The 16,135-nt window shown below is 43.5% G+C and overlaps 1 protein-coding gene across 1 annotated transcript in view; it reads right to left on the reverse strand.

The window, feature by feature from the left end:
* Window positions 1-498: 498 nt before the first annotated feature.
* The window catches only part of fhdc1 (FH2 domain containing 1), a 29,899-nt gene continuing 14,262 nt past the window's right edge, over window positions 499-16,135 (reverse strand). The window contains exons 2-12 of the mRNA XM_031729813.2: window positions 14,924-15,668; window positions 14,350-14,411; window positions 10,371-10,473; window positions 10,132-10,217; window positions 9,230-9,330; window positions 7,627-7,697; window positions 6,422-6,529; window positions 5,213-5,283; window positions 4,400-4,517; window positions 4,051-4,215; window positions 499-3,856 (exon numbers count right to left, since the gene is read on the reverse strand). Of these exons, the coding sequence (XP_031585673.2) occupies window positions 1,682-3,856; window positions 4,051-4,215; window positions 4,400-4,517; window positions 5,213-5,283; window positions 6,422-6,529; window positions 7,627-7,697; window positions 9,230-9,330; window positions 10,132-10,217; window positions 10,371-10,473; window positions 14,350-14,411; window positions 14,924-15,415 (3,552 nt within the window). The 5' untranslated portion in view covers window positions 15,416-15,668 and the 3' untranslated portion in view covers window positions 499-1,681. The remainder of the gene's footprint in view (window positions 3,857-4,050; window positions 4,216-4,399; window positions 4,518-5,212; window positions 5,284-6,421; window positions 6,530-7,626; window positions 7,698-9,229; window positions 9,331-10,131; window positions 10,218-10,370; window positions 10,474-14,349; window positions 14,412-14,923; window positions 15,669-16,135) is intronic.

The following is a 16,135-nucleotide window of genomic DNA, read 5'->3' on the forward strand; positions in this document are numbered from 1 at the left end:
TTCAATTTGTGTGATGTAGAAGAAAATGTATAACCTCTGCCAGCTGTTTTTGTTCACACTGGTGCAACAAAGTATCTAATCTATTTCCATACAAAATAATGAGCTTGTTATTCGTGAACCATACTTTTGCCCTAGAGTCATTTCTGACTGAACGAAGAGAAAATGCAGTCGCAGCCTGAGAAACTCTCTGAACATCTTATTCTGAGTGTTTTTAAATGCTTGAAATTGTTTCCAAGAATTTAAGGAAAAACCTTCAGTACAGCGAATCCATCCATCCATCCTCATCCGCTTTATCCGAAGTCGGGTCGCGGGGGCAGCAGCCTAAGCAGAGAAGCCCAGACCTCCCTCTCCCCAGCCACCTCCTCCAGCTCATCCAGAACACCAAGGCGTTCCCAGGCCAGCCGAGAGAATCTCCAGCGTCCTGGGTCTTTTCCCGGTGGGACATTTTTCACCCAGGAGGCGCCCAGGGGCAAGATGCCCGAACCAATCAAATTTATCTTTTTTTTTAAATAATAAATTTATCACTGGGGATAAATTTAAATGAACCTGTTTCTGTGTCGTGATGATACTCATGACAGCAACAAACTAGATCCAGGCTGAATTACAACCACGGGCTTACTGTTGTAATTGAACAAGCCTAGAGAAAATATGAGACGACAATGTTCACAGTAGAAAAATTAGATCAGACTCTAAAAACATGACTGATGATGCCATCAGTGTCTTTGTGTTTCTGTTGCGTTCGGTGGTTTTCTTTCACAGCGTTAGCATTTTTTTCATGTATTAGCTGAAACAGGAAACATTTCCCACGTGCATGTCTACTCCAAGATATTATGGAGGAGTCCTAACACATTTACAAACTACTGATACAGTACGAGAAGTACCACGGTTGGTATACACTGGCATAATATGTGTGACTTTTATATATTGTTGTAACATTAATACAGTATACCAGGAATTTCTTAAAAAGTGACATTGCAGTTATTTTTTTTGTAAAACTGATCTGATTTTGTCTACATCATCATCATCATCATGCAAAACCAAATGAACAAGTCTACTTTTTCTGCTGGTGCAAGGCCACTGCGATCGTTCTGAGGTATCAAGCAAAAAGAATCACAAAGCAAACGAAGCGCTGTTAGTCTACGGGAAGAAGCAGCAAAGTGAAAAAGACACCGTGACAGCAGCGAGGTAAGGTACAACAAATCTCGTAACCCTGAATGAAACAGACACTGAAAGTCGGTCTCAAATCTGTCAGAGCTAATTAGCAGCTTTACGTAGTGAGTGTCTGACGTCAACAGCATCACAGACACCAAAACATACTGAACGCAGACAGCTAAGCAGGCAAAGAGGCTGCAGTGTAAAAGCACCAATTTGCCATTTGTCAGTTTAGATTTCTCCCAACCCTTAGAAACAAAAACAAAAAACAAAGAGAGGAAATGAGGAACGTGTGCACTTCATTGCATCTTGCTCTTTGTGATTCGTAAACCTGATACAGAGCCAGCTACAGAGGGATTCTTACACAGTGAGAGAGCTTAACATGCTTTTGTTTGATATGCATGATATGAGTGGATAACTCTGGACGAGCAGAGCGAACGTGAGTTCACGCCGAAGCAGGTAAAAAAACCAAAAGAAGTCCTCTCTTCCTGCTCTTTCAGCCTGTTATCCTGCAGTCAGGTTTGTTTTTTTACTTCCAGCTTGGCTTCCTGCTTCTGCTGGATGTCATCAAGTCTCTGGGCTGCACAGACTTTTCAGAGAAGCTGCTAGATTTACGAATGTTCTCACGTGCCGTAGGGGGAGGCGGGGTCTCGCTACGGTAGGTGCTGCGACTTGTTGCCTTGACGCTTTGCACCCGCCGCAGACTTGTTGCCTGTGGCCGCTCGTCACTGGTGTGACCTGTGTGTGATGCCCGGGTCGGCTTTTGTCGACCCAGGAGAGAGGGGCTGCGAGACGGGGTGGAAGGGACCGACGGAGGGCCCAGTTCTTTCCTGGTCCTGGAAGACGAGGCCACAGTATTGCGGGCGAAGCTGGGGACTCCAGAAGCGTTTTTTGCACTGTGTGTGTGTAAGCTGCTGTTCTCAGGAGATGTCTGAGCTTGAGCTTGAGCCTGAGCCTGAGCGAGGGCTCTCATAGTAGAGCGGCACATCTTCTCCTCGGGCGCCGGCTTGGGAATGTTCCTCACTGGTTTGGCGCTTGGCTTGTGGATTGAAGCTTTCCTAGGCATTGAATCACGTGCCCATCGAGAAACGCTGCCCGTGAGACCGCCTCCCTTCTGGGCTTTTGACTCGTCAGGAGGCAAACTGGAGTGCCGAGGAGGTCTCGTGGTCTTCTCGCTCCTTCCTCTTGCCGGAGTGCTCTGGTCACGGAGAGGCCGCCGTGTCTCCCCGCTATCGTGCACTGCAGGTTTCTCCGCTCGCCTGCTGCTACCCGTCCTGGTCAGCTTGGTGATAGGGACGACTTTCCGCATACCCTGGTTATCGTTGCTGGCCAGCGTTCGCACACCATGGCCTGCACTGGTTTTGGTTGCTTTGCTGCCTTTGCTCTTTGTAGGCGCTGGCTTTCGGGTGTTTCGTTGTGTGTCTTTCCCCGCGGCCTGTTTTCCTTCAGCGGTGTCGCAGCTCTCCGTGTCCCACTCTTCTGTGGTAGTAGATGGAGCCACAGATGCTGCATCCACAGATTTGGGGGCTGAGAGCTCATTGGTTGAAACAGACTGGTCGTTGGGAGATGTGGATTCCAAATTAGAGGACACGGAGCTCAGGTCTTGCCGACTCTCCTGATCTTTGCTGCGGTCAGCTGTTTGGAAATGAAGTCCTTCTTTTGTAGACGAGGTTTCCACCTCAGAGCAATCCAAGGTGACAGAGATGTCCGTTTCTGTGCAGTCCACTATAAAAAACATTGGCTTCTTGTTGGATACAGAGGTATCTAGTGGAAGAGGGGTATCGCAGGTTGTGGATGAAACTGTGCTGTAGTCCTCTTCATCTTTCTCTCTCTCAGGAGAGACCCCAGCCTGAGTGAGAGGAACTATTGTATCTTCCCATACTACCTTTAGATTTCCCCCCCTTTCCAAAAATGTATCATGTGAAATGTTGTCCAGATTCTTGGGTGGTGACTGTCTCCCTATTTCCAGATCCGTCACCACAACGTCCCCCCGGTTGACAAAGTGCATGTGATTGCTGTTATTGTTTGGACTGATTAGGTCAAAAGCCTGAGGACCTCGGACCAAAGTATGCTTCTCCACACTAACATTCATGTGGCCAGTAATTGCTGGGTTGGGAATATGGGCAGGCTTCTGAAAGACACAAAAGGGCCGAGGCAGAGCGCTGCTCTCTGACACAGATGAGTAATTGTTGTTGTTGTTGTTGTCGTCGTCTTCGTTATCGTTTAGCTCAGAGGAAGAAAACTTGGCGTGTGAGCCGATCGGCTCAGTTTCCGAATGCGGAGACGTCGCTTTTCTTTCACAGCCCAGTTCCCGGTTACTGTCCTGGCCTAACATCCAGGGGGCCATCCTCCGCTGGATAGGGCGGCCTAACCGAGGTAGGCTGTTAAATTTTGAAAAGTCAGAGGAGTTCCCCGTGCTTCCGAACAGCTCCAAGTATCCCTGGAGTTCACGATCTGCTATGGAGGTCATGGTGTGCCGGTGTCGGCGTGCGCTGGCAGAACGTTCCAGCGGGCAGTGTGGACTCTGAGACCTCTGGAAAAACTCCAGGAGGCCCTCCTTGGTGAGCATTTCAACGTCGTTCTCGCTGCTGCTGCGACCAAATCCGCCGGTCTGATCCCCGCCCGACCACGCAAAACGCTTTTCCTCCAGTTCTTTGAGACGACGCTGTCTGGCTGCTTCCTTCAACTCCCGGTCCGTGTTGTCCTGATGGAAACAGAAATGCAAGGAAGGAGAATTTTGAGAATCAGGAACATGAATGATGGTGACATTCAAACTCACTTATTTTCGAGTTATTTTAAGAGTGGGTCATAATTACAACGTATAAAGAAGACAAGCAAGAAATTACAATATTATATGATGTTATAATAACCCAGAATTATTGTTTCACTCAAGCCGACCTTAACAGCTTTCTTGAATTTGTTGCAGAAGTCCTGAAAGATCCGGAAGCCCTCGTCCAGCTTGAATGTGTCCTTGTCTTCACAAAAGAAATCGATGAGAGTACTTCCCTCTTTACGCAGATCCAGCCTGCGTCTCTTTAAGTCCTGAAGTGTCAGTGCTGCACTCTGAGACAAGACACCGAGCACACATGCACACTTTTTATTCATAATGCATTATCCACTTTTACACAAGTCATTATCTATAGCACTTAAGTCAGCAGCTTCACAAATGTAGAGCGGGCTTGATCCAACTTTCTGTACGTGTGTCTGTGTACATAATGTATTACATAACTAAATGCTGCTGCTTCACCTGCAGGAAGGGCTCCAGCTGCTGCAGCAGCTCCTGGTCTCCTTGAACCTTCTCTTCCAGGGATTTGATTCGGACATACAAGGAGGAAAACTCCTCCTCAATGTTTTCCACTGAAATTCTACATGAACACAGGAGAAAGATTATTAAAAAACACTTGTACTTGTTATTACATATAAACTGACGGACAGTTCTGAGTGTAAGCGATCTTCCTTATATTGCTAAAAAAAAAAATATGTGGCATGATTTTGGTGAATGCACTTCCAAACTGTTAAAAATGTAGACCGCAGGGACAAATGCTTTCACGATCTCTCTCCTGAGGGCAGGAGGGAGGAGTAATTCTCTGCGGTGCAGTATCTGCACTGACAGCACACAGAGATGACCTTGTGAAGCTGACAGAGCCTGAGACTGTGCTGTGAATATAACTCTTGTTCTACACCTAAATTAGATGTCAGCCTGGTTAATGAGGCTGTGCTTGGCCGTATCAATAAAATACTACGGCAATCGTCGTCTTCAGCGCCTCATTATGTTCCCCATCAGAAAATTTGTCTGCTTAATAAATGTGATGGTGGTTAATTTGGAAATCATTACATTTTACAGAGGTTTTACAGAAAACTGATGTCTGCTGTGTAACTGACTGATACAAACTGACACTTATGCTCTCACAGTCCTTAACTCACCCTGCTTCAGACTGCATGCATTTGGAGAATAAACAGCTTTTATATGAGTCCATTATCACCTCTGCATGACTGCAAAACTGATAATGGACTCTACACTACATTTCTCACTGGCAAGGATTTGATTCCCTTCGATTACCTGGCTGCACTCTGGACATCTTGAAGCTTCTCAGGAAACTTGAGCAACTTCTCGTCCTTTTTCTTTGCCTCCTGCATGGAGAGAGACATCACACAGTCAACATCTAAATGTCTGATTATGTACAAGGTAAAGTGGCGTAGTTATTGTGATGAAGGAGTAATATCTATATGGTGATGTAACTGCTTGGCGAGCCGTTCTTGGCTCTGTGCTGTTTCCTGTCACCATCTGCTGTCCACCTGCTCTCCTGCAGCTTCAGTGGTCAAACACAGTTTTCTCATCACTGCTGTAAAACATTCATTTAAATTTCTTTATGAAAGACTTTCCTACAGTGTTTGTACAGTAAATGCATCTTTGCTTATTGTGAGGTTAATCTAGCTTTTTTCAGTTCTGCTATTGTCTTGTTAATACAACCATAAACCCGTTAATATAACCATTTATCATTTTTAAGATAAATGCACAGAGTAGAGGTTTGACAGAGTGCAAACGAACAATTAATTCAACACCTGAAACCATACAAATATGCTAATTGACCACCAGTTGGAGATGATTTGAGCTTTGTGACATGCTGGAAGCAGAAGATGGTACACTGTGCTCATAAAGGTGGGATACTGTCAGCATCAATACTCAGGTAAGCTGTGGTGTTTAACTGTTGCTCAGTTGGCATTATGGAGCCCGAAGTGTGCCAGGAAAATATCCCTCACAGCATTACACCAACAACCAGAAGCACAGGACAGATACATGCCTTCATGTTGTTTTAGCTGACAGGGGTGCCGCCCAGTGATGCTCTTCTGCTGGTGTAGCCCATCAGCTCCAATGTTCAATGTGCTGTGTGTTCAGAGATGCTCTTCTGCACATCTTGGTTGTAACAAGTGGTTATCTGCCTTTCTATCATCTTAAAGCAGTCTGGCCGTTCTTCTCTGACCTCTAGCATCCACCATTTTCACCCTCCTCTTTTTGCACACCCTTCTCTGTGAACCCGCAATCTGCACTTGACCGTGTCTACATGCCTAAATGCAATGAACTGGTGCCATGTCATTTGCTGACCTGTGAGAACGGTGGAACAGCTGTACCTAATAAAGTGACCAGTGAGTGTAAGCAGTAATGTAATTCCATGCTCAAGTGGTTCTGAAACCAGGACTGAATCCCTATTACAAACATCTGCAGTGTCCTAAAGGTGTTTTGTGTGTACTCTACTACAGTGTCACTGACCATGGCCACAAAATGCAGCAGGTTCATCCCCGGCTTGTTGGCTTTGGTGTCAGCCAGTGAAAGGAGGGATGACAGCTTGAATCCCACAGCGTTCCCTGCATAGCCACCCTGAGAACAGAAGGATATTTTATACAGAGAAATGAACAATATCATAGAATCACAGCTGGAAATAACGTGAAACAATAAGACTGAGTGATACAGTGGTCCCTCGTTTATCGTGGGTGTTAGGTTCCAAAAATAACCCGCGATAGGTGAAATCCGCGAATTAGCCAACTTTATTTTTTTAAAATTATTATAGATGTTTTAAGGCTGTAAAACCCCTCACTACACACTTTATACAGTTTTCTCAGACAGGTATGAACATTTTCACACTTTTCTCTCTTGTTTAAACACTCTCAAAGTTCAAAGCTTCATAGAAAAATAAGTCCAGCATAGAATGAAACCAAATGCACCCGCAGGTGCCTTTGACGGTGCAAAATGTTTCGTGGACATTGTTGTGTTTGTTGGGGAGAAAACTTACAAACATACAGCACTTCAGAGTCACACTGCTCGATGATTTATGTAAATTTGACAAGCTGGACGCATTCTGTACTGTACAGGAGACACGGCACGAGATTGCCTGACAATGCAGCCAATACAGCCAATCAGGATGCAGAACACAATGTAAATGGTAAATGGCCTGTATTTATATAGCGCTTTTCTAGTCCCTATGGAAAAAGCGCTTTACATCCAGTCATTCACCCATTCACACACACATTGCTACGTTGTAAACAGCCACCCTGGGGCACACTGACAGAGGCGAGGCTGCGGACACTGGCGCCACCGGCCCTCTGACCACCACCAGTAGGCAACGGGTGAAGTGTCTTGCCCAAGGACACAACGATCGAAGGGGCTCGAACCGGTAACCTTCCGATTACTCCCAATGAGCCACGATTGCGTATGTGGGGAACCCCAACTGTAGAAAAAACAGCATAAAATTTCGCGAAACAGCGAGACCATGAAAGGTGAAACGGCGTTATGAACCAGTGACAGCTTTCTTTTTGATTTTTTTGGTTTCCAACACATCCTGACAATAGGTTTTATTATCTATTTAGTTATTTGGAAAAATACATTAAAAAAAATCAGAACTGAAATGAAACATCTTGCGTGTTCAGAGGCAGCAGAGATGTGTTCGTGTACATGAACGTAACCTGAGAAGCTCTTACCGCGTTCATGATGTTTCCGGCCTGCAGCACCAGATGCAGGATGGCATGAAGCTCCTCACAGCTCATCAGCTCTTTAAGGAGATATCAATATAAACTCAATTAGAGACTCCAGAGCAGATGTATTACAAACCATCTCATTTTCATTTATCACCACCATACAGGAAATCTATCAGCACTAATAATGTGTCCTTATGTGATTCAGTCATAAACTTAAAATTACTTACAATTACCACTTTAAAGGAAAAGGGTAAATGTTTGCGCATCGAAAATTAATTAATTAAATTTTGTCATAAAAATTCCAGGTAATTATTCCACACAGTGTTTAAGTGATTGCCCCGCAATGCAGTGAAAAGGTCACAGTACTGTAGAGGAGGGTCTTAAGAAAAATCCAATACAGCACAAAGACGTAAGACAGTGTGACTCAGCTAAAATGGCAACCTGGCTCAACTCAAAATAGAATAATTAAAAAGGTTTCCAGATCAGTTTATCAATATGGTGATTTTACTGTAAATCACAAATTCAACAGTACATGTCAGCTTTAGCTCCAGAGGAATAAAAAAAAGAAAAGATATAATAATGGTGTACACATTCATGAGATAAACTGTAATAACTTTTTGGATCGCAGTGATCTCTCTGCTACCATCAGGTCACAAGATCCAGCACGTTGTTATATAACCCATACAAAACAAATACTATTTTCATCAGCTGTGCTTTGTCTCAGTGCTAATAAGTAAAAAAACAACATGATAAATACTACATGATGTGGTCAGTGCGAGACGTGCAGCAACCTCCATCACTGAAAATGTAAGTGTCAAAACTGCAGTTCCTCAAGTGGCCACTTGAGGCTGGAAACAATCCCCAAAGAGTCCTACAGTATGTTAAAACATCCACGTTTAAAGCTGAAATAAACATGTTCATGGTACAAGAACTTCTCCCTCTTTATGACGACTGTAAAGAGGGTGTTTTTTTTTCAAACATGAACAAAATTCCTCCACAAAAAGTTGGAACACTGATAATTTGCAAATTACAAAAAAACCCCACGTTATTCACAATAGAACACAAAAAACATTGCGTGTATAAACTGAGCCACAGCTTGTTTAACTTTGACTGAAAGGTCTGAGGAAGGACAGCTGCCTTTCTTCATCGTGTTCACATATGAGGTTGTAACTCACCTCTTGAACTGTATGGAAGGCTGTTGCTAGTGAAGTTTAGCCTGCCATTTAACATTACAGTAAATGATAGATTATAGCACGATGCTACCCAAGCTAGCAATACATTTAACAGAGTACAGCTGACTTAAAAAAATAAATAAAAACAAGCGAAATGACCAAACTCGCCAAACTCAGGGCTTCCAAATGGTAGTCCACAACATAACGGGTCACACCGTTATGTTGTGTTTTTTTAATTATTTTTTTTTTTAATTATTAAATTTTCTAATAAATCAATATTGTGAGTAACTAACATGTGTAAGAGCTGCTCGACTCTTTTTAGGTTACATTTCAATGAAACAGCTGTTTTTTAGTCATGAGTGTCCTCACGTCAAGATGACACCGTCCTGCTTTCTGTGTGTGTAAAAGTGTTAGAGCCAGTGTGTTATTATTACGTTTAGTGGCAACACGGACGACATCAATCTCATGGCCCATCGCAGCACAGCAAGGGAAGAACTCTTCCTGGAGGACCATGGCCTCGATCCGAACCTCGAACCTGTCAGAGACGAAGTTCAGAGTTTAAATCTGAGAAAAGATTCGACTCTCTTGCTCAACACTGAGATCCTTAAGAAAAGACAAAATGTTATTATAATGCAGCAGGCTGAGAGAAATGCCTCCTGCTTCGCCCTGGAGAGTACCATAACACTCCATCTTGCTGCTGAGAGGCAGTAAAACTTGACGACTTTTAGCACCTTAACAATATTTTCACATCATCATTTCAATTATAGCACGAACCAAAAACGACTTCTGACTAATTTCACTGGACAAATGCTCCATTTCAGCCCAATCAGTCTGCATTAGTTCTCCATAATAACCCCTGCAGGGACTGCATCCTCTGAATGACACTAATGCCATTTTAATGCGCTATCACACAGTGCTGCTGGACAAAAAGGAAATTCAAAGGAAGTTAATTAGTCCCCATTCAGAAAAAAAAATGGAAACAGGCTTTCAGTTGAATGAGCTGAAAATATTATGTAATACGACCCTTTATACGTGTGGATGGGCCGTTTAATCATCCAAAGGAAGGAGATAAAATGAAATCCAGCATTATATACTTTTTTATAAAGCTGACAAATGTGCACATTCCCCAGTCGTATTAATATTATTGAATATGAACACTTGATAGATGAAATACAAGTCAGAGAGCAGCCGTAAACTCTTTGGAGAGTCAGCACAAAATCATGAAACTCTGCACTCAGTTTTGAGTCTTTATCTTCCACCGACTGTCAAACTGCTGACTTAACATTCCTTTTTAATGGAAACTGGATTATATACATGCCCATTGAAATCAACTCACCGTGGCACCTGGATCAAGAGGTACATAAAGGAATCGACCAGTGTCAGCTTGTCTGGATCTCCTTTGAATGCCTGCAGCTTCTTAATCTGCAGAGAAAATAAAGAGGAACAGGAAGCTCAGCAGGGCGCTTTCAATCGTACGTAAACTGCCTTTTATCATTAGCTGTGCTCTGTGATTCAAAATCTTAATGCTATTAATACTTGGCTAAAAATCACACAGACAAGTACACAAACACGGACCTCCTCTGCGTCGGGCAGGAGCTTCAGCAGGTCTTTGAGCAGCTCCGCTCCATAAATCTTTCCTTCTCCTTTTCGTATGTCTTCGACAATGGAGCGGTTGGACCTGAAAGACAGTTTGTTTCTGTAAAGTTCAGAGATAAATTGCACAGGTGCTTCCTTTAATGCCTGCCCTCCTCTGTTTACAAAGGCACAAAACACAGCTTTTGCAGAGAGCATTCGGCGCCTCTGTCTGGCTTTCTTATTAGCAATATAAATAAAAGAGAAATCTGTTTTCACAAACCCTTTAGGGCACAACTGGTCGACTTTCATTTTGAGGCTTTAAAATGACTGAAAAGACAATATTAAGAAAGCTGACACTTAAAGATGTGATTCAAGCACTTTAACAAATGCCAGCCTTCAAAAAGTATCCAATACATGTTTATTTAACTCTTGAATTTGCAATTTATTTATTTATTTAGGTTAAATTAGCAGGTTTTATTTTCTGAATTTCTTGCAATGTTAGGATGAGAACGTGGAAAAAGAAATTATTTGCTCCATGTGATTTTTCAGGTTGAGCGGTTTGAAGACAAGTTTGAGCAACGAGGCCGAAATGGTTTGGACATGTGAAGACGAGGGAAAGGGGATATACTGGACAAAGGGTGTTGAAGATGGAGCTGCCAGGTAGGAGGAACGGACGAAGAACACAGAGGAGACTGATGGATGCTGGTGTGACAGGGGAGGATGTTAGGGGTGGGGTGAGATGCTGTGGAGACCCCGAATCAGGAGGGGAGATAAAGATTGGATTTTTTTTTTTTAAAGTAACGAACCCAGCGAAAGTTCAAAGCCTCGTTGAAGCCTATAAAGAACTTTAGTGCAATAAATCATTGAGACATTTATTTATCTGTTTATTTTTCATCCATCCATTCGCTTCCGCTTATCCTTTTCAGGGTCGCGGGGGGCACTGGAGCCTATCCCAGCTGTCATAGGGCGAGAGGCGGGGTACACCCTGGACAGGTCGCCAGTCTGTCGCAGGGCCAACACACAGGGACAGACAACCATTCACACTCACATTCACTCGCACATTCACACCTAGTGGCAATTTGGATTATCCAATTAACCTACCCCCACAAGCTGCATGTCTTTGGACGGTGGGAGGAAGCCGGAGTACCCGGAGGGAACCCACGCAAACACGGGGAGAACATGCAAACTCCACACAGAAAGACTCCGGCCTGATGTTGGAATTGAACTCAGGACCTTCTTGCTGTGCGGCAACAGTGCTAACCACCGTGCCACCGTGCTCTTTTTCACAAAGATAATATTAGACTGTTTGTGGAAATTCCCACAAACCCTTTAATAGCCATGAGAGGATAAACAGCTGGTTCATTGTTCCATGACCAGGAAGGGTACACATTTTCCCTCCTGATCAACAATGGGAATTTCATTTCCAGTTCTGTGGTGTAAACCTGTGCAGGTAGGCTGATGAGTGTGAATCTACTGAAGTTGGAACACCCTTTTAGGGGCAATCGTTGGGAGTTCGCCTTGTAATCGGAAGGTTGCCGGTTCGAGCCCCAGCTCGAACAGTCTCGGTTGCTGTGTCCTTGGGCAAGACACTTCACCCGTTGCCTACTGGTGGTGGTCAGAGGGCCCGGTGGCACCAGTGTCCGGCAGCCTCGCCTCTGTCAGTGCGCCCCAGGGTGGCTGTGGGTACAATGTAGCTTGCCATCACCTGTGTGTGAATGGGTGGATGACTGGGTGTGTAAAGCGCTTTGGGGTCCTTAGGGACTAGTAAAAGCGCTATACAAATACAGGCCATTTACCATTTTAAACAAGGGGGGTATTTTCAACAAAACGACAATTTCTAATCACAATCAGAATACTTTATTAATCCCTAAGGAAATTACGTGGTTACAGTTGCTCCATGACAACAAGGAAGGTAACAGACTGAACTATACTACATATTACAAAGTTAGAGTGATTTCTTATATTTTCTAATATATGCAATATACTGATATACATCTATGTTTTGGGGCTGTCACATTCTCCAGCACAGCAAGAACTCTAATTTGCTTATACTCTTGTTTATGCCTCAGGCTACTGTCTACTGATATCAGTGACACGATCCAAATATTTCTAATGTAACAGGTGTATTTAAAAAAAAAAAAAAAAAAAAAAAAAAAAAAAAAAAAAAAAAAAAAAAGCTCTTAGCTGACTGGGGTGGAAATCATTAAATGCTACAACAAGCTGTAAAATTAATTCACTTTATGTTCGAGGTTTTGAGTTTTTAGCTGTTTTATACAGCGTAAAGTGCAGCTTATGACATAATTGGCTCAAATGTAGTCCAGCAGAAGATTAATGCATGCTCCTTGAAATAAAACGCCACAAACAAAAGTAAACGCTGACTGTAATGAGGTCACTGCTCCTGCTCTGTCTTGACTCAGTGCAATGGCTCGCAGTCAAATGTCATTAAAATCCTGTGGAGAGCCATGCAAATAGACCTTCAGGCAAACACACATACCTAACACACTTTTTGCTCTCTATTCTAGACAAGTTATGCAACTCAATCCCGAGTCTGGTCAAACTCACTTTGAAACTTCCCGAACCAAATAATTTAGAACAATGGATGCCTAAGAAGGATTATTAGACTACCTGGCACAGATTTGGACCCTTGGCTTACTTATGAAAGTTAAACTGATTGATTGAAAATGAGAATATGTCCATGATAATGATAGCATCTGATCTGAACTGTCCTTAGCAACAGCATGAAGAGCTTACGAGAGACGGGCTTGGAAAAGCCACGAAGGAAAATTAAAACAATCTCTAATTTAGTTAAAGTCAAACAACCGTTCGGGGGATTTTTTGTTGGTTGGTTACAGTAAACTCTTTGGTTATGGTAAACCTCACTGTTCTTCTAATAATGGCCATTTAATCCTCTACCTTAAGTAGCTCTGCACTTAGCAAACTCAAACACCGCCTGTAACACTGAGAGCAAGAAAGGTTTTACTAAAACTACGTCACCACCGCCACTGAAGTGATGCTCAAAGTTTCAGTGTGTGTGTGTGTGTGTGTGTGTATGAGCAAATGGAAGTCTTAAAATGATGCATGTTATGAGTGTAAAAGTCATTACAATTGTTTTTTTACACTTATTTACACAACTTCCCAACACATTTCAGAAATGAGTTTGTACTTTTCATGTCTTACTGACCATTCAAAGCAATTTAGACTAAAAGTCAGATTTTAACCTTGCATTCATACAGTGGTTTATTCTGTGGCTCAGGGGTCTCAAACTTAAATGATCTGGGGGCCACTGCTGGCACTGTCATGTCATTGGAGGGTGTCTTTAGTGTTCAAGTAGTACAAAAACAAACAAACAAACAAGAAAACACGCATAAATATTTCCAAAAATGTAGTGTTTGCCTTTTTTATTGAATAATAAAATATTGTATAATAAGACAAAATTGAAAAAGTGAGCGCAAATCTTTTTTCCTCACTCGTAACTAACTAAAGCCTTTTCGTCAACTTACAAATAAACAAATTTCAAATCAATATACGTCAATATAATCAATATAATTAGAGGTGGTGTGGGCGGAAGTGGCTCCCTGTGCGGGAGTTTGAATTAGTTTAGAATAGTGCTGTCAGCGTTAAAATGACGTTAAAGCCATAACCGCAGCCCCATAGACCATAACTGTGTGGGGCTGCATGGCGTGAATGCGTTAGCGCGGTTAGCTCGTTAACGCGTTGGCGCCGTGCAGCTCCATGCACGGGGCGATCCACGCTAACTCGCTAACAAAGATTTGCCTCGTTAATGCGGTTATGACGTTAACGTCATTTTAATGAGATTAATGCTGACAGCACTAGTTTAGAATAACAAATGAACTGTGGGAGGAAGCATTAGAACCTGGAAACCAAACTCCACCGAGAAAAGGGCTCAAACTGATCGCGTTTGTGCTCCTGTGGGATTTTTGTGCATTGCTTTTCACTCTGGTAACAGTGGGAAACTTACTTTTTAAACTGCTTGAGGAAAATGCCCACGTTCATCCCCCTCTTTGAGTCAAGGATGTTGATCTGAGGAAAGAAAAAAAAACAAAAAACACAAGACACTATGATAAAAGCTGTAGTTAAAGCATACAGTCAAACAAACACACCCACTCCTGGGTGTTGTTGGTTGTCTCTATGTGAGGTTCAAACCTCCTTCATTAAGAAGCTCGTACGGCTCACACAGAAAACAGGTGACTGTGCAGCACATACATTTTTAAAAAATGACCCCTGAGGCCCAATTACTACTTTTAAATAGCAACTGGGCACTTCTGTGGTTTGAACTAAAGATGGTGTTTAAAGTATGCTGCAACTGTCTATGTTAAGTTAACCAGTATTGGACATGGTTGCAGACACACTGTGAGTGGATGGACTACATACTTGCAATAATTTAACAACTTATTCAATAGAAAAATCAAATCCAGTTAATTCACGCCTGAACCTTAATCACCACCTTAATGTCTGCAGTCTAAACTCACCATTAATTGTCAGAATTTCCATATTTTAAGCGCCCGTCTTAGACATTCATGACAGTCACTCACCTCGTCTTTCTTGGTGTCTTTAAAGGAGCGTGATCGGGATACGCGAGTTGATGTTGCAGTTGATGCTGCTGACCCACGGAGGCCCATCCCCGCATCCTCCTGCTGCCCAAACAGCTCCTCCACAGAGCGAACATCGATCTGGTACTGCTGCTGCCGCACCGCCAGCGTCCAGATGTTCGGCTTCCCGCGCACCTTCTCCTCTGGGATAGGCTTCCAGTAGAAGCTGCGGACGCGGCGCTTCTTCCTCCCATTGTGGTTGGTGGATGTGTTTGCCAGGGGCGGAGGGGGCGGCGGTGCCCCAGGAGGTGGGGGCGGGAGGGGAGGAGGGGGCGGCACTTCATTCTGGGTGGTGTCAGAAAGCAAGGTGGGTTGAACGTGCCCAGACATAGAAGAAGGGTCTGAGGTAGTGATGGAGGAAGTGGTGCAGCTGCTCCCCTCGCTGCTGCAGCTCTCTGGCTCATTTGTCGTGGATGTACAACTCATAACAAGCATCGCAAGGTTGAGCAGTCAGCATACAGTCTCTGTGCTGACACAAACTAAACAAATATGTGATCTGTATCTCCTGAATTTCCAGAGAACATCAGCTCACTGCAGCGCTGCTTGGTGTCTCCTAATCTAGTCACTATGAACAGGCTGCATCCTTTGATTCATCTCCGTCACTCAGCTGGTCATCCATCGCCCTAAGTGGGGCCTTTGAAGGATACCTCCCAGAGGTAGTGGGCAGGGGGAAATGATGGCCATGGAGCTACAAGAGCAACACAAATGACACAGGACAGGATTATACAGAGGTACTCATGCACACCATCGTCATCGACTATCTGGAATTTGAGGAAATTAAACAAGGGCATGACAGAACAAAGACGAGGGGGACCTAGTGAAAGGGCCTCTCAGTGAAGGAAACTGCAAATCCTGTTCTTTTCCATTTTTGAAGGGCTTTGAAGTCAAGCTGTGGGGTGTATAATGATCATAGACATGACACACACACACACACACACACACACACACACACACACCCCCCTTAGGTTCTGTTACACAGCTCTCATCTAAGCAGCCACCAAGACAATACCGATATGCACTGTATCCCAAAAGTGACGGTTGAAGTCACACCTGCACTTTAGACACAAATAACTATTTAAATACATTTTATTCAACATGTAAATACAGTTCATTTTAAAAATCCAGTAAGAGTTCTTCTAAGTCTGAGAAACAAAT

The sequence above is a fragment of the Oreochromis aureus genome, linkage group 6 (genome assembly GCF_013358895.1).
Source record: "Oreochromis aureus strain Israel breed Guangdong linkage group 6, ZZ_aureus, whole genome shotgun sequence".
NCBI classification, from domain to species: domain Eukaryota; kingdom Metazoa; phylum Chordata; class Actinopteri; order Cichliformes; family Cichlidae; genus Oreochromis; species Oreochromis aureus.